Here is a 22,643-nt window from a genome sequence, read left to right on the forward strand (position 1 = left end):
TGTTTTCATCTAACAAATTATACTATTTGGTTTTTCTGCATATAAGTGTTCATTTAGCAGTGGCCTTCAAATCATTATTAAAATAAATACAAATTCAAAATATCAGGAATGCGCACGTTACATGAGTCAAGTTGTGCGTTAAAAGTAGGTGCAACGAGTTACAATGAAAATTTATAGGTTCTTGGGGTGATGGAGGAGGCCACTGCTATGGTATCTTAAATGAGACTAAGCATGCGTGCTTAGAGTTACCCGCATTCTCGCAGAATCAACGAGAGTATTCCAAACATCTACAATTATTTCTGAGCTAAAATGAATAAGGGTGTTCCATTTTTTTTGTTTTTTACCTATCTTCCATCAGCTTCAATGCTGTCTCAACCAGTGAATGAATTGTTGTATTGTGCCTGTTCAGTCCAACTGTACCGGAGAAGACATTGAAGCTTTCAAGCTCTGACGTAGTCTCTAATACACACTCCAACACCTCCTCCATCTCCAGATTCTTGAAGGTAGTTCTGTTTTCTGGTTTGTCTTTCATCATCCAAATGGCCAACTCTATCACAAACCTCCTTATCCTTGGTACCTTGGTTGGCGGATATTGGTGTTTCCGCAGAATCTGGATCATTTTATATGCTATTTGAACCTCTGTAGTTCCAGCTTCTTCATATACAATGCTTGATTCTTCAGAACTCAGAAACTTGAAAGCATATGCTGCCAGTCCAACCATCACTTCTTGTACCTTGTTCTCTTCCAACAAGATGTCTCGAAGAATCTGCAGGAATTTGTCAAAATATCATCAAAGATTAGACAAAAATGATTAAAACTAGAACAGACAAAGGTGGAAATTGTGAAACTACCAGGACCAAACTGAGAACAGGACAGACTTACTGTGGGCGCTGCATTTGTTACTTCCTTTAGCTGGTTGAAGTATTCTGATCCACTATAGATACATAAATTTCTTAGAATTCTAGCAGCATTGACGCGAAGCAATGGATCTTTCAACGATTCCACAAGCCTTCCCAATACTTTCAACTTTAAAACACGATGACAGTTACTTTTGCTTTCTAATACCAGCATTGCCAGGGCCTCGCCAGCAACAGTCATCACTCGGTTCCGACTTACTTTGAAGAACAAGTTAAACAATTCCTTGAGCACCCCACCAGTACCTCCAATTCTCTCTGTTGCCTCCTCTTCCAATGCTAGACTGGTTAAAATCCCTATCCCAAGTTCCTGTAACTCGGGATGTTTCTCTCCATACCTTAGTATATCTCTGATGTTGCTGATTGTGAAAACTATCTCAGAAATCTCTTTTCTAAGAAGCTTCCCGTTAGTGCCTGTTGTGTTGGCCAGCATCTTCACCAACTGTAGAGATCTCTTGACCGTCTTTATTTGGGAATCAAGAACAGTTTCATTCTTCAATGTCCTTTCTTCAATATGTGTGAAGTCTATGATCTTTGGTAACAGGCCTCTGGTATTTCCAATCTTTCCACAATTATCATGATCACGAGCAAGTCTTTTCAGAATTGCTAGTCCCAGAAGGTTGAATGTCCAAAAACCATAATTTGGATGATCAAAGATGAGTTTCTTCTCTCCAATTTCATCAGCTGCAGGAATATGGTTCCTGTTATTGTGGAGAAGAGAAGATATAGATTCCATTGCTCCTGGAATTCCTGCTATTCTATGAGAATTCTGCCTCTTGCCGGCAAGTCTTGTCAAAATTTCTGCAGATGACTGTCTTAATTCTTCTTCTTTATAGTCTGTCAAATTCAGCATCTCAACCAATCTTTCAATTACTGATATAGAAATCCCAATCTTTTGCAGTGTATCATCAGAAAACTGACAGCTTTTGGCAAACTGGCGAAGGATCCTCGCCCCGATGAGCTGCTCATCGGGGGATTCTGAAGACAGAAGTTCCATAGCAAAACTAACCATGTCCATTTTTAAGCCATCAAATACGCTTCCATTGATACATCTTGAATAGGCATCATAAAAGAATCTTCTAATTGACACTATTCCTGATTGCTCCAATTCACATTCAGCGTTCACCTCTTCCAAAAGCTTACAATAGCTAACCTTCCATTCCCAGTAAGCTTTTTCCATCAGAAACAACAAAGCCTCAGCGAGAGCTAATGCATAGAAGATATTCAGAGCAGATGCTCTATTTCTTTTATCAGAGTCTCCCTTTTCTATATCTCCATAGTTATGCTTGACAAGTTTTATCAACGAAAGAACCACACAAGCTGAAGCAGAGAGAAGCTGGAGCCAATAAAGAATCTTACTGATATTGCTAGCAGCAAAAACCCATTTGGCATATGGCAGAAACGGAACATCTGAGCTTGTCCACGTCCTAGTTGGTGTCCTAGGAGTGTCCCACTTCTTAGGTGTTACCCCATTAACCTCCTCCTCCTTTATTTCTCTCTGGTTCTGCTTACTCTTCTTCACTGGCTTGAAAAGACGCTTTATACTTTGAAAGAAGAATCTTGAACTAGAACTCAGAATCCTGAAACTATAGAATCCAGCATCAGTCAGAGACCATGTGGCTTGGTGCTGCCACTCAAGCTCGTGGCTTCTGCTGAAAATCCTAGTCCCTTCAATTAACAAAATGATTGTGATGAACCAGAAATCGGTTTTGTCCAAGGTAATAGCGAAACCACCAAGAAGAACCACAGTGGCCCATATGAATCCAAGCGTTCCTAAACCTGTTGCTGATTTTTCAAGCACTGCGAGTCTCAGAGCAAAGAGAGTCAGCTTCTTCTCTGGTGCTCGCATCGTGGAGGCTTTTGGAGACGCTCGATCTTCAGCGTTGCCAAGTTCTCGCGGTTCAGACATTGAGGGGGGGCCTTTTGTGCTGCTCATTCCACTCAGCGCTTTGGTTTCTGGAACTTGTATGTGAATGCTGCTGATTCCCTCTCCTTCCCTTGAATGCCTCTGATCCATATGGTGGACTGAAGTTTGTATCTTTCTGTCAGAGATCACATTAAGGCAATCACATTAAGGTAAGTGTTGAAGAGAGAAAAACGGTGAATTGGGAAGTGGGTTATGCACTTGTGTTTTCTATCTATCAAAGATCACAAAAGGGTGGTCGTGATATAAATAAAATGGGGAAGAGAAACGTAGGTGGTGATTGAATCTCAGAAAAGGTTGTGTTGAAGAGAAACGAGTTGATTATTGACAGGCGGGTTTTTATACGAGAAAAAGTAATTGTGAAGCACGGCATTGTGATGAGGGTACGTCGGGAAAAGAGTAACTTTAAGGTTCTCTTTTCAGTTAATGTTCGAAGAAGTATCTTACGAAATGTCGTCAGCAGAACACCCCCCATCAACTTGGAAAATGGTTTACTTCTTCTTCTTCTTCTTTTTAAATAAACAAAATGGTTTACTTCTCTCTCTCGTGTTTGTCTCTGGAAAAAGTTCCTTCTCTTCCTTGCATTTTTCTCCGTGGAAAATTGCAGAGGTTAACTGGTGTATGTAAATAGGCGGACCAGTCCCCTTTAGGTTCATACTTCAAAGCCGGATTACTTTAAAATTGATCAATTTTTTTTATGCCAGCTTTTATCGAGTCTTGACTCTTGAGCTTAGCCTAGAAACCCTTTTTTATTTATTTTTATTTTTGGAATTTTTTACTTTTAAAAATTTAATTTTTTATGTCATAATATTACATATTTATTCTCTAAAATACAAATTATAATATTTACAAATTAAAAATAAGTGATGTGCATGTTTTAAAGTCTAAGTTTAATTTAAAAATTAAAATACTTTATTTTTAAGGATAAAAATACTTAAACAAGTAGCCTGATTTATTCCTGGCTTTAAGGTTAACACAAATATGAATGCGTGTGTGTATATAATTAAATTTATTAAAATTGAAACTAAGAAGTCTGACGTTGACTTGGGTCTGGACTTTTGTCATTTTATCATTTTATGAACGAAATGGCAAGTCGAGGCATGAAAGCTCAGAGAGGATTGTTTCTTTAGCTACAGGGGTTTAACGTGTCTCTTTCTCGATAAGGATGCTTATCTTAGAAAGTTAGCTGACAACATTTATTACCAATCACATAAATTAAATTTAAAAAAAAAAAGGGTTTGCTTCGTCGAAGAAAACCAGGTAGACGACAAAATAAGAAAGAATATAATCAAGCCATTTTCCTAATTTTGGCTCAACACGTTAAAAGATAGTTTTAGGATTTGATTAGTGACAACCAGACACTGTACGTGCGAGTAATTTAATCACATGAATGTGCTTATTTTATTATAACAATAACACATCACTTGCCTTAGATTAGCATTTGACAATCTTTCCTTCCACATGTGACAGTGTGCGTATCACTGTAGCTTGTACAATCGGGTTAAGGAAGAAAAGTCTAATATTGGAAGCTAAGGCTTAAACGCTGACCACGACAAAAAAGTGTGAGCCTTTCAAGGCTTGAAATGGGACCCTTCTCTCTCTATGCACTCATTGTCCCTCCCTAAACGCCTTCGCTTCTAATGACCACACCAAACCAGAAGGGCTACATTAGATCATTAATGTTATTTTGTCATGCATGCATATTTATCATCAAATTTTCAAAGTGTAAAAGATTATAAAAATGGACTTCACTTCTTTCAATAGAATCATTTTCATACATATAATGAGGGACCCAACTCTTGACAATATCTTCGTAGACCACCTTATTGCCTCTAATCCAGTTCTTGATAAAGGGTGTGTCTTTGTGTGTGTATTGCAGTTAAGCAATTGAGAGATATCTTCATCAATTCCGTCAAAGCATTCTTTGATGAAGCTTGGGGGCCAAGAAATGAGAACAGAAAAAAGGAAAATGACATTAATTGCAGAACAGCATCCAAAGGAACACACTACTGGTCGATTTAAATTTTAGTTGAATATAATTAATTATGTAGATGATTGATTAATATGATTGATTTTAATTATAATTAATTATATTATAACACAATCTGTTTAAATATTATTTTTAAAAAAATTAATTTTAACTGAAGATGTTTGGATGATTGAGTAAGAGTCAACTTTAACTATACAAATTACTATAAAAAACATTTCTTTTTAAAATTAAATTATTAATAAATTTATATAATATTATTAAATTTGTTAAATTTTATTTAAAAAGTAAAATATATTATTTAAATTATATATTTGATTGATTATAAAAGTTTAAATTATATTAATATTGTAATAGTAAAATTATATAAAACGTTGATTTTTGATCCTGGGAAGCTGCCTTGCCTTTGGAAGATTATATTAAAAATTAATTTTTTGACTAATAATCAATTACTTAAAAAATTGTTGTTTGAATAACTCTCACTTAAAAATTAATTTTATGTTTTATTCAAACAGGCACTACATTATATCCTACCAAACCGATATAACCACAAACAAATACTAGGGGTAATTCTTTTCAAACTTAGTTTAAAATTAAAACCTTTATACAAGGCCAAAATGCATAGATTTCTTCTAAACTCTTAATCATTAATTCATTATACACATCATCTCTCGCTAAACCCTATTTTTTAGAAGCCCATCTAAGAAACGAAACGCTTTGTGCAACTCTAGTCTCCCCAGAGTGGGGGTTTAAACCAACATTAAAAATGAAAATAATTTAAGGAATTTGGTCCATTTATGGTCTACATTAAATCAACAGACTTAATTGAGGCAAGCCTACTAAAGCACTTCTAAGGGACGAGAACCCGAATAATCAAATATAACTTTTACTATTAAATCATAAATTGAGGTGATTGCTATTATTTTCTTCTCACTCTGCTTTAATCATGCAAACAAAATGCAGCAAAGAGCGACAATTCTTTACTCTTGAGGTACAGCAATCACAATTCGTGAACTAATCCATGCAAACATGCACTTCATAATAGAGATCCTAATTCCCAGAGATCAACTCGAAGTTGGATAAGATTCTGTTTCCAGCTTCTTGTAGTGTTATATGTAGCTTCTGCAATTTTGATCACAAATGAGCAATGATATGCCCCAATAGCAATGCAAGATAGCCACAAAGAGAGAGCAGTCTCGTTCGCCTTTCTTCTACTTTTTCTCAACCAGTTACTTGCCCATATCCCATATCCCATATGCTAGAGCCTAAAATTTTCCGTTGTCTGGATTATGACCAAGTACAATATCTCAATCTTTATGAGACCTCATCTATGTACTATTGCGGTTGTCAAAGTACATTAATGCACTATTTGAATTGGGGCACTGTAGTCTGCTGATGTTTAGTTTAGAAAGCTTACACCCGGAAGATATATAACAACATATCAATAAATATATGATAAAATTCAAGGAGAATCTCAATCAAAGACCACTCAAGCAAATTGATGGCAAACAAAGACTAACAAGTTTTATTCTTAAAAAAAAAAAGTCCACATTCCCATTTTAATCACAATATTTTACATATTGATCTTTGTTTGGAAATAATTTGGCTGAGTGATCCTTTAATATGATTCTCCCTAACATTTATGATAAGACACATCATGAATAGTACAACTTCATCTCAATCTCTCCGCAAATGCGCACAACAATCTTTAACCTTTAAGAGTTCAATGAAAACAAGAAAAAAGCGAGGGGGGAGGAAGGGGAAATGGAATGAAGAGTCTGAATTCTAGATTACATGCAAGTCAAAAGTCAACACAGAGAAGATATATAATAACAAAACAATAAATATAAGATAAAATTTATGATAACACATGTACTGTTTATAAGTCATGAATAGAAAAGCACATCTTATGTCTCAATGAATAGCACAACTTTTAAGAGTTCAATGAAAACAAGAAAAAAGTGAGGGAGGAGGAAGGGGATATGAAATGAAGAGTCTGCATTCTCGTAGAATCTAGAGTGCATGTAAGTCAAAAGTCAACACAGAGCAAACAGATTGGCTCAATTGAAAGTCACAGATTTTGATTGAGCAACAGAAGCCATGAAGAGAATAAAGCTACAGTCTACAGAATAAAGACTCAACGAACAAGGTGCGTGCCATAAAGATAGAAAAGAGAACACAGACCCAACCACAGGGATTTTTTCCTGCAACACAAAGTCTAATCCATTTATGTAGTCATCCCTATAATCTGTTCATATATCCATGATCCCAACTTACCATGTGCTTGGTTTGCTTCCTAAAGCCCCAGGATTAAGTTTGGGCCAAAAGGGGGCAGATGAATAAGATTAGTATCATAAAGCATAAAAACACTTCCTAGAGCTGCCAGGGTCACTTAGTATGGCAAAAGAAGTTAGCACTTCCTTGGAACTGGAGCGGACAAAGAAAAAAAATGTGTTGAAATAATAAAGAAAGGGCTTAGAACAATATAAGCTCATTGCTGGAGAAGACCTTAACTATCTTTGATCAATCCTGTGCTGGAACTTTGCTTTCTCTGCATCAATAATGGACTTCACTTGTTTGACAGCATTCTCAAGCTTCCCTTTTCCATTCACAACTACGTAATCAAACCTGTTAACATGCTTCACCTCCTCCCTAGCCGAGGCAATCCTTACAAGTAGCGACTCTGCAGTTTCTGTTTTTCTATCTACCAACCTCTCGACCATTGCCATTTCATTTTCAGCCACAAGAAATATGAAAACCGCCGATTTACCAAGAATTCTCTGCAGTGTTTGAGCCCCCTGAATATCAACCCTCAACACAATATCATACCCTTTACCCACATAGTCTCGAATTTGCTGCTTTGGTACACCCTTGTAATCACCATAAACAAGTGCGTACTCCAGAAGCTCATCTCGCTCAACCATGGAAAGAAACTCATCCTTGGTCACGAAGCAGTAGTCTTTCCCATCCACTTCACCGGGGCGTTTCGCTCGGCTCGTTGCAGTGACCACGAAGCGAAGATCCTCTCGAGTTTCCTTTAGCTTCTTGATCACAGCGTATTTACCAACCCCGCTGGGCCCGCTAATGACTATAATCTGTGGATTAGGATTTGGGAGGAGCGAGTCTGAGCTAAACGAAGAACCTAGAGATGATTCGAGAGAACGAAGCAGCTCAGACCGATCGGCTTTGTCAGCAGCAGGGATGGAAGCCGATAGGTTTTTCTGGGAATGAGCCATTTGGGAACACGGAGAAGAAAATCGCCGGAATGATTCAAAATTCTGAAGTCTTTCGACGGCGCAAGAGTCTCTGAGCCCATTGAGTGTAGGAACCGGGAGAGTGCTAGTGTTCTGAAAGTTTCTGCGAGAAATTGAAAGAAGGTAACGCTGGTGAAGATTGGAGTGCGAGAGAGAAGTGTAGAATAGCCAGCGAAACATGAGGGCAACGCTGGTCGAAGCTTATCAAATGCTTGCCCAATCTGGACGAAAAATCGAAGTTTCTTGGATCGTGAAGTTCATCAGGGCCAGTGCGAGGGAGCTTTATTCTCATTTATCCCTTGACCAGAATGTGAGCGACGTTAATAGAAATACTGGAGCAAACTTTTATGCAGCTACCATTAGAGGTCGCAGAAGATCATTGTTATAGCGTGTCTATGGATGAACAAGAAGTAAGGGAACAGAAAACAAACTTCATACTTGATTTGACAATGGCTACTTGATTTGCCTCCCTTCATCAAATGACTCTTTAATCTCTAGGGTTAAATTGGCAGGTGATAACATTTCCCGGTAAGGCAATAAATATATTCATCCATATAAACTCGCAAAATTAACGGGGGGGCAAGCACCTTAATTTACTGTTTGTGCAATAGAAATATAGCAAGCACTCGATGTGAAGAATTTAAGGGTTGCAACACTGGTTGTATCAAATTTGCTTCTTTGCCACCAACAGAACCAGTTTCTAACAAGCCATGGTACACTTTAAAGGGAAAGAATTAATTATTTGAACTGCAAGCAGACCTGTGGAACAGGGGGAAAAAAAATACAGTATCATTGCTTTGCTATGGCCCAAGGTACAAGGGCAAAAGTATCCACGTCAATTCTGCAATGAGGAGAACAGCTCGGTTTTGTAGGCAGCAGTTGATCTGCCTCAATTTCATGGCTTTTAGTATCTTTCATGTCGTATTATAAATGGATCGAAAATGCTAGAAAATCATCAAACAAACCCCGTGAACCCCTTCAAAACTTTAAATTGGTGGTGCGGATTGCAAGATGTAAGGAAGCGGCAGCCGAAATCTTCAGACTTCAGTCTCTTCAGCTCTCCAGTTGATGATAGCATGCAGGATTAAGATCATTCCACCTAAATTTGAATTTAGATGATCAACCTTGGATTAGGTGCAGGACATGAATCCAGACATCAGAGTTGCATGGCACAAGGCAGAGGTTGGCCACATATTCAACATACCCAGAATCAATACCAACGATCACCAGCTCCAGTTTGAGCAGCAGCAACTTTTCTTGCCATATACTGAGGCTTTGGCTGCATTCCACTAGAAGTTTCGATCCCAACATCTTCTGCCCTCTCACTTTTACAGCTTGGGTTTCTTCTAGGATATGAACAACTTGAAGCAGCATATTGGGCTGGAACAGAGGGGTTTCTGGTTACCCTCCGTTGTTCAAGAGCCTCCGCTGTTGCCACTACCCCACAATTGTTGTATAGCAATACAGAACCAACAACTTTCCCAGGCCTTGCAGCAATACCTGAACCGAGTAGTCGCAAAAGTATGAGCTGGGGGCGAAAAACAAGTCCAAGAAGCAGGAAAAGAGAAAAAAGAAAAAAAAAGAAAAGCAAGGAGCATCTGCTCAAATACAAGGATCTCCAGATATATTTATATCCAAAGATATATGATGGGAGGGATGAAGGACAATGTATGCATAGAATGTGGCAAATTCACGGCTTGCATTCTATTAACAAACAAAAAAACAAAAATTGTGATGTTCCATTGACTGTAAACCATCTTACGCTCGCATCCTTACATGGGGGTGTGCAACTGCACACGCACGTCCAGCAAAGAGAATACAGTCACAAAAATGCAAGCCATTAATCCAGTTGCTTTCAGCTCCACTCACACGCAAATTGACCATCATATGGCACAAGATAAAGTTACGGCACGATCTCATAACTGATGATAATGGTTCCACTGCTGGTAAAAGAATTTGAAACAAGCTCCAAGAAAACAGAACGCTGTTTTGGATGCTGTGCATGTATGAGAGGAAGGGAGAAAGGGGGAGGGGGAAGATGAGGGGCAAAATGTGTCAAACCTTGAACATTTTGAGCAAGCCGAGTCACTGGAGCACCACTGCTCCTATCTATGGGTGGCTTCCCCATTTCCTTGATGCTACACTTGGAGAGATTGTCTGCAACCTCAGCTGTATCCTGTATTGAGTTATCTGAATATAACACACATGGTCTGCATGCACAACCTCAAATCAGTGAAGTGGTCAAGAATAGGTAAATACCCATAGAAGCAAGCCACGTAACAAAATCATTAATACTAACTAAAAGAAAACCTGGGCAATGATGCATGTTGCCTCTCAGGTGGGGCAACTGTTCCACCTTTACCGTAGTGCTCCTCAAGATATGCAAATTGCTTCTTGAAGTGGTCCACAGCGCTGTTCAAAATAGATATGAGGACAAAACGTTGGGAAATATAAGGCTGATAAACTACCCAAATGGAATTTAGGGATTACAGATCTCTTGAAGATGCTTGAAAACCCAATTACAATAAAGTAATCTTACACTCTAACAAGCATAATCCAAGCAAAATTTCTGAAGTAAAAAGAAACTAAGCAGCATGCGTCAACATAATGTAAGTCTGTAAATATCTAAATGAAATGCATAATTGCATGGATTTTAAAATACTGTCAACATAGATTATTAACATTTATTCAAGCCATAACTTTTTTCCCAAAATTCTAGCAAATGGTAACATTAAGAAAATGTGCTGGAGAAAGAGACACTCAACAGTTTAATTGACAATGTGAAGTGAAAGAAATCCCCAACTGTGTAGGTTATATAAAATTTATAAAATGTGTTTCATCCAACAGATAGGGTTAGACAACAATACCTTGGATACATGAAATTAGTTGGCTCTGCTCCCTCTAAATATTCCTTCAGCATCTTTGGATGGTACTCCAAAATCTCTCGATATATGAGCTCCCGTACATCTTCCTTTGTAATTCTACGCCTCTCAAATTCAAATTCCATCTTGCTAACAGGCTGAGCAAAAGGCTCCCTTTCAACTTTGGCCAAGCCTTTAAAATATGGGTCTGCTAAAGCCTGATGAAATTCAACATGATATGCCCTATCAGAAATAGATATTACGAGGGGAGTGAACAGTAGATGCATGGATAATCAGCCAACCTCTTCAGCTGTTGGTCGATCCTTGGGCTCAAATGCTAGCATTCTTTCTAACAAACGAAGAGCCAGGGGATCTGCATTAGGAAACTTCTGGGACAAAGGAACTGGCTTCTTCTTTCGCATGCTACTCAAATATCTCCGAGCTTTCTCATTTCTTACCTGTTAATATAATTCCAAGTCAGTAAATTTTAAAAAAAAAAAAGTACACAAAAAATAGCATACAAGCAAGAGCAACCAAACAACAGACCCTAGCAATGGCTTCAGGAGATGGTGTTCCAAGAAGATCAGTCATAAGGTCTAGTTGATGGACAACATTCTTCCCCGGGAAAAGAGGTTTTCCAGTCAAAAGTTCTGCAAATATACAGCCAATACTCCAAATATCTATGGCTGGTGTATACTGGGGGAAAATAGTAAATATTAGAATACAGAAACATATCATGACTGCATATATTTACTGAGAATGGGATAATGAGCCTAAAAGATGAACAGAAAAACAAAACAACCATCCTCAAGGTTGATTTCACAAACATGAACAACCTACTATTTAATTTGTGACAAAACAAACGGCAACAATGCACTATGAAATGTATTAGTATACAGCAAAGATAATAAGAATAATTATAATCAGCAATGTAACATTATAGTAACATTCCATTACATCTTCCTTTCCATCTTTTTTATCACATTCTATTGTGCATGGTAAAGAAAGATAATTCGTAGGCGTTACAGAAAGGGAGGAAATCATGCTCTCTGGCAGCACATCACATCTAACAAATTACTGTTTTATGACCAATTAGAGAGAAGTTACATGCCACATGGGTTTGCTCACAGGAAAACTGTAACGAACCCATAAGCTGGGGTACAAATCTGTCTAAGAGATAAATGATCTTAAATAAAAGTGTAAAAACATGCTGCACCTTGGAGAAGAAGGATCCACACAATTCAGGAGCCCTATACCATCTTGTTGCGACATAATCCTGTCAACAAACAAGTGAGAATGAGAAGACAAATAAAGAAAGAAGGTATGTTCACATTGATAGTCGAGGAAATTCTTACAGTCCAGAATATGGCAGTTGGCGTATCATTAAAAGTTACTCTGGCAAGTCCAAAGTCACAGATCTTAAGTTTACAGTCAGCATTTGCTAAAATGTTTTTTGGCTTTAGATCTCGGTGAAAAACATTAGCTACAAGACATTAAGAAGTCCAAAATCAGCCAGAATAATCAAATAATTTAGCATCTAGTTGTTTATATTACGCCCTTTAATCTGCAAAAGGAAAAGTAACATAAGCTACTACAGTCATACTAGGATAGATCTTCAAACTATAACTATAATGATCATGACCTGTATGGATGTACTTCAAGCCTCGAAGAAGCTGATAGAGAAAAAATTGGTAATGCTCTGGAGTCAAATCATCATTTGCTTTAATGACCTGATGTAGATCAGATTCCATGAGCTCAAAAACAACGTATATATCTTTGAATTCCCTCCTAGAGGGAGGTAACAATATATGTTTGATCTCCACAATGTCTGGGTGACGTAAGAGTCTAAGAAGCTTAATCTCACGAAGAATGCGGGTGGCATCAGATACATGTTCAAATATATCATTGATCTTCTTTATTGCAACTTTTTCTCCAGTGTGTGTATCATATGCAGAGCAAACGACACCATAGCTTCCTTTACCAATTACTTCTTCTATTCTGTATCTGCTGCCTTCACCATATTCTGTGAAGAAATCTACATCCACAGAGGACTACAGAAACGCAAGAAAACAGAAAAATTGTCACAAGATAGTAACAAAAGAAAAGACCAAGCAAATGAACAGAAAAACGTTCCATATGCAAAAATATTGCAAAGTTGGAGTCTGAAATTAGTGTCCATCCATGGACAAGTAAAGCAAAAATCTTCTCCAAAGCATTAGCCATTAGGAGATGAGAATCATCAATGTTACACTACACAAATGGTTTATTTAATCGGTGTTCAAGTATAAGATATGCTTATAGAATTCACCAAGAATAATCAAATTTTAAACAATAAAATGAAAATAAAGCACCAATCAATTTGGGATGTCAAACTTATCGGTAGACCAATTAAAAAAAAATGACAATAAGTTAGCTCCAAAAGCCTGGGGATACAATAAATATTGCAAGAGTAAACAAATGGCAATCGAGTCTAAAATGATAGAAAATTTTCACCAGGAGGTCCCTCAAATAAGAACCAGCAAAGCAAGCATATAGGGAAGCCTGAACATATACAAGAAGAATACTACCAAATAGAAACGGGGAAAGACAAGACGGAGGCGCCATACACCAGCCTAATCTCGATCAAGCTAGAAAAAATTTTGTGATGCATGAAATGCAGAAATTATAAATCAAGCATTAATCATTCTGTTATATATCCATGACAGACACCCAATTTCCCCTTAAGTCCATCACTCAATAATCCATGCAAATTAAAGCAAGCGCGAGCATCCATACATAAACAAGAGAGGATGAGTAACTTTACCTTTCTTCTTTGATCAGGCAGCATCGTAGTAACTAAGCATAAAACAGTCAAATATATATATGTCAATAGGTGCGCCCAACAGCGCTCTCTCAACTCAAAAATCCAAATCACCAAACCCCCGCTTCCCGTTCAACAACCAGGAAAAAGTGATAATCCCCCAGTAACGGTAAAGTCGAGCTACAACAACCGGATCATAACGGACTCATCAAATGCAACGTAGAAAGTCCAAACACGCTATAAAATGGCAAGAAAAGAAAACTAATTGTAAGAGAGTTGCCACTAAACAGGAAGACAAACAAGAACAGGAATTGGGCACTGTTTGGCGGCTTCAATAGCAACCACAGTTGAAACAACGGAAAATATACTGTAATACCAGTATATTTAAACCAAAGAACTTGGAAGGCGAAACAACTACAATACAGCTAAACCAGGACAATTCAGTGGAAGTCTCAAGATGTAACTGGAGAACCCCCGGTGGCAGATCACGTTAGAGTCTGATTTATTCTAACACGGAGCTAAAATTAGCGGGAAAAACTAATCATGAAGGATCCGCTATGGCGATGATGTCTAACGCGCTAGAAAAAGAACATAAAATACTGGGAAATACTTGGGGTTTAAAAGCAGAATGAGATTCCTTAGTTGGTCGTGCAGCAGCACAAGGTGTGAAAGAAGAAGCATGAAAAAGATGGATTGGAATGGAATTGAAAATTCTTCCGAGTTGGCAAGGGGGGGAAAAACGAAATAAAAAGCTTTCGGATCTCAGAAAGAGAATCTCACAGAAACCGCGTTACTCCAACAGGAAGGCTGTGGTGCTGAGCCATGGGAGAGACGTAAGGGAACGAGAACATCAAAATGATCATTATAAAATATAATTCGAAAAATATGGGTGGAATTTAAGAGGACAAGGGCTTCCCTAATGTTTCACTTTCGTTTAGACTTGATTTCTCTTTTCTTTTTGAGTGTTTGAATTCAATGAAATGCTTGGTTAATCAGGCAAAACAAATGTCATTTGGCATTCAATATTAATATAAAAATATATTACCCAAAAATAACAATATATATTTTCATATCACATGTAAAGAAAGTAAAATTCATTATTTTTATAATAAAGAAAAAAATGAGCTGTGACCCCAAAAAAAAAAAAAAAGCCGCTTTTATTTCCATTTACAACCGAACGGTCCCAATCATGAGAAGAATCGGTCATTTAATTTAAATGAAAGACAATTACTTTACATCAACTGCCATATTTAGCTTACAGTGGCCAGAAATGGACAAGAGGAAAACCATAATATTCTCAACTTGATTAGTTGCTTTTTGTGAAATATAAGTGGAAAGTTTGAATAACACTTTTCGATGAAAGGCATAAATATTTTATGATAACATTTCAGGTAGAAGGTGCAATAATCCTTACTCTTAAATATGAGTAAATCCGTAATTTATGATAAAGAAGGGATTAATTTATTAAGAGATTATCATGTTTATTATTTTAAATTAATGGATCTCAAATTTTTATAATTTAAAATTTAAAATCATACATTTGATCTTCATTATCAAAAAAATAAAAGGAGTTAAAAAATCACATGTTATTAAAGACAGAGTAGTGCCAACAATTGAAACCCCTAATAAATCTTAAGTTTCTACTAGTTAAATAGAAGAGGAGGAGCCGGAACCAAGCCACATACCTCAAATCAATATTCGCATGTTTAACCCTCTTGAATTTTCAGCCTTACTGGATTTTCAACCAAAACTCAGAAAATCTCACCCCATAAGCTACCGTCCCTTTTCCTTAAACTAGAACCCTCATTTTTTATTTGATTTTTGAGTTTTAAAATGATGATTTGCCTTTCATTCATCAATAGTCGTACCTTCACAAAATTTGTCCACATGCAATTAGTCTCCTCATTTTGACTAGTCAACACGAGGCTAGCATCCATGGTCATCCCTTTTGAGATATTATCATGACCAGACATTGACAAAAGTATCATTCCACCAAAAATTATCCTACAGGCACAAGAAATCTAAATTATAATTCCTTAACTCATCGTTACATCGTGTTTTAAATAATCAAGGAGTTACATGAATGACTTGAAACTTGATTAGAAGTGGGCCTTTTTTCATTCCATTTAAAAAAAAAAAAAGGGCAAATGCTAGGTGCAACACCTTCCTTTAATAGTTTTCAATCTCCTCCGTTGGTATGCTAAGTTTCTAACCCCACATCAATCCATTTTTTTCTTTTTAATCATTCGTCTTCCTTTTTTTTATATCTTAACCCTTAAAAATGTTGGTGAAAAAATTCCTAACATGTTTATATTTTGTTAGGATTACGTCTCCTCCTCGTTACTCCATGCCAAGGACTACATCTTTTCCCCATTCGCTCAATGTTCAAGTCATCACACTCCAGTTTTATGACAAACAAAGGACTATGTCACTCTCCTTTTCTCTACCCCCGTTCTCTCATAATACACCTTGCTCACTTGCTACTTCGACTTGTAAGCATGGTTTTGCTTTGGATTCTATTTGATTCATGTTTTAAATTAGTTATCAATTTTTTTAGGGAGATCTTGCAAGTTCATGCTTTTCTCCAAGTTGCATTCGCTATATAATGAAAATAGTCAAATTTTCATGCTTGCCCTATCATAAATGTCTTATAATAATTTATAAAGTGTTTTTTTAGTGTTTGGATAATTAATTTACAATAAAAAAATAGATTTTAAAAGTCTAAAAAAAAATCTTAAAAAAATAAATAAACAAGTAAGTTAACCTGCCTACCCACTTCAAGCCAGATGAGTTGAGAAAATTTCAACCTATTAGGAAGCAAGTATTTTCAATCCACACCTGTCACAAAACAACCCACATCCCTTGAGTTCCCTATTTTTCTAACTCTAGTTGTGATAAAGTTTGGCACATGAATTAAAACATTTTAATTTTAACTTATAATACATTGAAATGGTAAAGTAATTAAATTAAATATAGATGTAATAGTAAATATCTTCAAAAGTATTGGTAATCATTAAAGGATTTGTTTTTTAGTCATAAAAAAAATTATGGAGAAATAAACATAGAATGAAGAGCGTAGAAATTAAAATTAACAATTGACGATTTCATGAGGGGGTCATTTATGTTTAGAAATTTATATGAATTGCAAGAGTTCGCTTGGTACCATTTTCTTTTTTGGATGACCACACACACAATTTTGTTATTGTCCAAATTGTATGAGAATTTCAGACAATAAAATAAATACATAGCGCAGCAAAATTCAAAAAAGTGCACCTTTACAAGTCCTCCAAGAGCACCTTATATTTTAAAAAATACAGTGTTTTTATCAGTAAGCATACATATATATATATGTGTATATGACTACATGTTCATACGTTGAAATGTTAGAGGTAAAACTATGCAATCAACATAATATCCACTCTTTAAGTTTTTTATATTAAACATGCATCCACATATATACTTTCATTTAATGACACTTAGATGCTTCTCCTTTTTAAAATTTAACTCACACTGTGTGTATACATAATTTTTCAACTATTGACAGAAGAAAAAGGTTCCTATAATTGAGAAATAAAGGAGGAAAAAGGTGATGAATTAGATATCAATTATATAAAATGATGTTGAGAAAATCCAAGTTTAGAAAAATTAGTTTAACAAAAAAAACACTTCTAATTATATTGTAAAAACTGAGGTTTGGAAAGAAAAACTTAATTTTGCAAAAATAACTATACAAACATCCCATAAAAATTAGGTTTGAGCCTCCAACTATATACAAACATGCAAGAGGCAAAGGATCTTAACCAGTTTCTCTAGAATTATGCAATTACCAAAATGATATTTTGTTGCCCCCGCCTTTTAATTATAACTTCCAATGAAAAATGTCAATTTATAATTGAAATTGTAAGTAATTATGTACATGCTTTGTTATACAACAACAATAAATCTTATTCTATTGAATGATGTTGACTACATAAATTACATAATGTCATTGCGTTATATTATTAACCAAGATTTTAAAAATATTGTTAACTGAGAGATCTCGCTTAATAACTTTCATAAATATTTTCTTTGACTTTCCCATACCCATCTTTACATAGCTCAAAATTCTTCATTCTACTCTTCTTATCAGTACCTCCTATGACTTTCTTTATATATGTCCAAACTATTTTAAACCATTTCTACCAGTGATGAAGCCATGTTAGAGTTGGGAGGTGCAAATGCACTCCCTCACTTTGAGAAAATTTACAAGTGGGGCATATAAAATTTCAACTTTGCACCCTTACTCTTAATATTTTGCACCTTTTGAATTAAATAAAAATATTTAGCTCAAAAAATTATTAAATATATAATATTTCAATGATCTGACTAAGATATGAAGAGCATATTTATAATAAAATATCAATCAATATGTTTTTATATAATTTTTTAAAAATGAAAATAATGATAAAACCTATTTATGTTATTATAATTTTAGTCCTAACATAATTATTTTTTTTAAACAATATTACAACACAACAACACCACAAGCCTTTATCCTACTAGGTAGGGTTGGCTACATGGATTGCAGAACGTCATTGTGCGCTATCATTTATCAAGCTTTTAGGAATATTATTATTAAGAGATCGCGTTCAACAACTCCAAGAGTGTTCTCTAGACCTTCCTCTACCTCTCTTAATTGGACTCAAAGTTGTATGTTTCACTCTTCTCACTGGTGCCTCCCCGTGGTTTTCTTGTACAGGCCCAAATCATCTCAACCGATTTTCTAACCATTTTTCCTCATAGGTGCCACCCTCACTTTTTCGCGTACGTGCTCATTTTAAATTTTATCTTTATGTTATGTCCGCACATCCATCGTAACATTCTCATCTCTGCTACGTCCAACTTTATGCTCTTACTGTCCCATTAGAGCCCAGCATTCACTACTATATAACATTACCAGTTTGATAGCAGTGCAATAAAACTTTCCTTTAAGTTTATTAGGCTCCTTACGATTGCAAATAACTCCTTTAGCTTTTCTCCATTTCAAACACCCATCTTGAATTATATGTGAAAATATCTCCACTAATGGCTCTCAAATATCTAAACTTTTCCACTTGAGGTATATTGGATCTTTCAATTTCACTTTCAAATTATTGTCAAATAGTCTTTTATATCAAATTTACAATATAAATATTCTGTCTTACTTCTACTCAGACGAAAACCTATAAATATTCTGTCTTACTTCTACTCAGACGAAAACCTTTTGACTCCAATGTCCTCCTCCATAATCAAGTTTGCAATTAATTTCTTCTCTTGTCTCTATATAAAACTATATCATCCGCGAAAAGCATAACATTTCGGAATTTCCCCTGAATATGTTCCGTCAAAACATTTAAGATCAAGTTGAACAAATAAGGATTCAGAGATGATCCTGATGTAATCCAATCTTTATAGAAAAATTCTTTATTTGACCACTAGGCGTTCTTATACTAATTTTTACCCCCCATACATATCTTGTATGGTTTAATATAAGCAATCGTACTTCCTTTTTTTCCAACGCTTCCAAAGCACTTCTCTTAATATACGGTCATAAGTTTTTCCAAATCAATAAAAACTATGTGTAGATCTTTATCTTTACAACGATACTTTCCATTAATTCCTCTTAGTAGATAAATCGCCTCTATAGTTGATCTACCTGGCCATAAAACCAACTTGATTCTTAGAAATACTTGTCTCCAATCTCAACCTATGCTCAATTACTTTCTCCCACAATTTCATTGTGTGGCTCATGAATTTAAATTATTTGCATCCCTTAACTCGAGGTCCTGATTTTGCCCATGTTTTTTACCATTTCTCTCAATATATGTCATGCCCATTTTCTTGGTATATACTTATTTTAATTTTTATCTTTTCGGTATGCCAGACATTCATCTTAACATTTTATCTCTATTACTTTAATTTATACTTCTATTGTCCCTTTAAAAATGTGTTTGGTTGGGGAGGGCTGGATAGGAGAAAATACTTTTCTTTCTTTATTCGATTGGTATTTAATAAAAGGAGGGAGAGGAGCCCTTATTTGGTTAAAATATTGAAGGAAAAGAGGCTCCTCTCGACTCTCTCTCCTTTGAGGTTTTTTATAGGGGAGAAGAAAGAGAAAAATTATAATTAAAACTTATTTCTATTTTAAAATTTATAAAAGATGAGTAATTTTAAAATTTATAAATTATCTTTCCACCTTTATCTTAGAAGGAAATAAAATTTTACCTCTTACAAAAATTAATGTATGATTTTTATTGTCAAAAATGTTAATATTTTTATTAGATATGCTGCTAAAATATAACATTAATATATTCTTCTTAAAAAATTTTATCATATAATTTCATATTCTTAAATAATAAAATTACTAAAATATAATATAACTATTTTACTATAAATAAAGTAAAAAATGGAATTTAAAATTGATGAAAATAAAATTTTTAACTTATTATTGGTTCCTTCCCTTCTTTCTAGACCAAATAAATGTTCATTAAAATTCTCCCTCTCCTTTCCTTTCCTTTGAACCAAATACACCTTATAGTCTAATATTCACTACTGTATGACATAGCTAGTCTTATAATAGTCTCCTTTCCCTTCTTTGAACCAAATACACCTTATAGTCTAATATTCACTACTGTATAACATAGCTAATCTTATAGAGTTCGATAAAATTTTCTATTAAGTTTATTGGATACCTTTTAATAACTAATAACTCTTTTAATTTTTTCTAATTAAACCATTCAACTTGTATTTTATATGTAACATCTCTATTAATTTCTTCATCATGTTAAATAATAGCCCCAAGTATTTAAAATTTATCACTTGTGGTATAATTTGACCTCCTAATCGTATTTTCAATTATTATTGACTAAACTCTTATCAAAATTATAATATAAATATTTTTTTAATAATAAAAATATAAATATTTCATCTTACTTCCATTCAAAAAGAAATCTTTCAACTCCAATATTCTTCTTCTTCATGACTCAAGTTTGTAGTTAATCTTTTTTTTTTATAATAATAGTTAATCTCTTCTTTTATTTATGTAATAAAAACTATATCATCTGTAAATAGTATGTATTTAAATTTTTTTTTAATATGCTCAGTCAAATATCTAAAACTAAGTCAAATAAGTAGGATTTAAAGATGATCTTGATATAATAAAATTCTTCTTACAAAAAAAAAACTTTTATTTCACTGCTAAATGCTCTTACAGTAATTGTTGCCCTCTTAAACATATATTTTACATGCTTTGTTATACAATAAAAAAAAATATTTGAGTTTAGAAAGGAATCTCCTCCCGTTTCACATGTTAACATCGCACTTGTGGTGTTATTGTTGTGTTTAAAAAACATGCTTGTAATTCAATGCCAAAACAGTTGATTATCTTCATCCCTACCCCTGTACTTGCTCTCAACTTTCTCTCTTAATCATTAGATTAAATTGAATGACCTTGATTTAGTATTTCACAACATTATGTTAAAATTAAAATATGAATTATGGAAAATAAATAAACAAAGCTAAACTATAAAATTATCAGGATAATTAATTATTTGATCCTAGTAGCTTAATTCAACTATAACTCAATTCTTAAATTTTGACTTATTATAATTCAGTTTGTAAAATTTTGAGTCGATTGTAACTTAACTTTAAACTTTATCTCTTACAATTTAATCCTTATAGTTTCATCCACTTAAATATTGATCTTTATATTTTAAAATATAAAATCATAAATATTAAAATATTTTAAACTTTAAAACTTTTAATATTATAATAGGAAAAGTGACAATTAAAGACCCTATCAGAATATTAATTTCAATTAAGAACCATAACATTTTGAAATCTCAATTAAGATCTTGGGATAAAAAAATATAGTTTTTGAAGTAGGATTCATTAACACTACTTAAAAATTCATTAACCTAACTTGAGAAAATTGCTGACGTATATTGTAAAAGTATGAAACCTCACTGGGAATCGATTGTTTAATAAAAATACCACTTGAGAATTCACTAACTCAATTTTAAAAAAATTTCTAACATATATTGTGAAAAGATGAAATTTCACTTAAAAATCGATTGTTCAACAAAAAATGCCACTTGAAAATTTACTAATCAGATTTGAAAAAATTTCTAACGTATATTGTAAAAAATAAAACCTCACTTAAGAATAAATTGTTTAATGTAAATTGGGCTTTTTATTAAACAATCAATTTTAAATAGAGTTTCTTGTTTTCACAATATATGTTAAAAAAATTTTAAATTGAATTAGTAAATTTTTAAGTCACTTTTTTGTTAAACAATTAATTTTCAAGTAAGATTTTATATTTTCACAATATACATTATCATTTTTCTCAAGTTGAATTGGTAAATTTTTAAATGAAGTGAATCTCACCACACAAATTACATTTTTTTTATCCTATTTAAAAACCATGATTCTTAACTAAAATTTAAAATATTATAATTCTTAATTGAAATGAATATTCTTAAAAGTCCTTAATTATCATTTTCTCTTTATAATAATTATAAAAATTAAAAGAGTTTTAGTTTTTAAATGAGTGATAAATTTTAACATATTTTTAATTTTTATAATTTTAATTTTTTAAAACAGAGATCAATTTTTAAGTGAATAAAACTATAAAAATTAAATTATAAAAAACAAAGTTTAAAAATTAAGTTATAATAGAACCAAAACTTAAAGATTCAATTATAAAAAATCAAAACTTAAAATTGAATTACCATTGAATCAAAACTATAAAAACTAAATAATTAATTTTTAAAAAATTTTTTATAAAATGCTACATCCAAACCATTCAAAATATTTAAAAGCTGAAAGTGAAAAGCGGGTACAAATTAAACACTAAGCATTCCAACTTGATTAACTTCCTGACC

General features: G+C 34.1%; 3 protein-coding genes across 5 annotated transcripts; all 3 read right to left on the reverse strand.

The window, feature by feature from the left end:
* Positions 1-31: 31 nt before the first annotated feature.
* On the reverse strand, positions 32-3,464 carry LOC129308489 (uncharacterized). Its single transcript, XM_054949609.1, has 2 exons — positions 883-3,464; positions 32-766 (listed from the first exon to the last, which is right to left on the reverse strand). The coding sequence occupies exons 1-2, from the start codon at positions 2,929-2,931 to the stop codon at positions 341-343; spliced, it is 2,475 nt and encodes an 824-aa protein (XP_054805584.1). The 5' UTR covers positions 2,932-3,464; the 3' UTR covers positions 32-340.
* Positions 3,465-6,955: 3,491 nt separating this feature from the next.
* Positions 6,956-8,585, reverse strand: LOC129308493 (guanylate kinase 2, chloroplastic/mitochondrial-like). Its single transcript, XM_054949616.1, has one exon. It carries the CDS (start codon positions 8,257-8,259, stop codon positions 7,339-7,341), a length of 921 nt encoding a protein of 306 aa, XP_054805591.1. The 5' UTR covers positions 8,260-8,585; the 3' UTR covers positions 6,956-7,338.
* A 153-nt stretch (positions 8,586-8,738) lies between these two features.
* LOC129308492 (mitogen-activated protein kinase 15-like) lies at positions 8,739-14,596 on the reverse strand. Of its 3 annotated transcripts, none has more exons than XM_054949614.1 (11): positions 13,744-14,593; positions 12,583-12,991; positions 12,296-12,423; positions 12,157-12,216; positions 11,487-11,636; positions 11,243-11,398; positions 10,947-11,158; positions 10,390-10,491; positions 10,141-10,289; positions 9,284-9,579; positions 8,739-9,178 (listed from the first exon to the last, which is right to left on the reverse strand). In XM_054949614.1, exons 1-10 carry the CDS (start codon positions 13,765-13,767, stop codon positions 9,290-9,292), a joined length of 1,680 nt encoding a protein of 559 aa, XP_054805589.1. In that variant the 5' UTR covers positions 13,768-14,593; the 3' UTR covers positions 8,739-9,178; positions 9,284-9,289. The 3 variants fall into 3 exon arrangements, with proteins under 3 accessions (XP_054805589.1, XP_054805588.1, XP_054805590.1); XM_054949615.1 differs by lacking the exon at positions 8,739-9,178 and adding an exon at positions 9,856-10,001 and having other exon boundaries at positions 9,372-9,579; positions 13,744-14,596; XM_054949613.1 differs by having other exon boundaries at positions 8,739-9,579; positions 13,744-14,592.
* Between the last annotated feature and the right edge of the window lie 8,047 nt (positions 14,597-22,643).

This window comes from Prosopis cineraria, unplaced genomic scaffold (genome assembly GCF_029017545.1).
Source record: "Prosopis cineraria cultivar Desert tree isolate PC_DT_omini unplaced genomic scaffold, ASM2901754v1 PC4, whole genome shotgun sequence".
NCBI lineage: Eukaryota > Viridiplantae > Streptophyta > Magnoliopsida > Fabales > Fabaceae > Prosopis > Prosopis cineraria.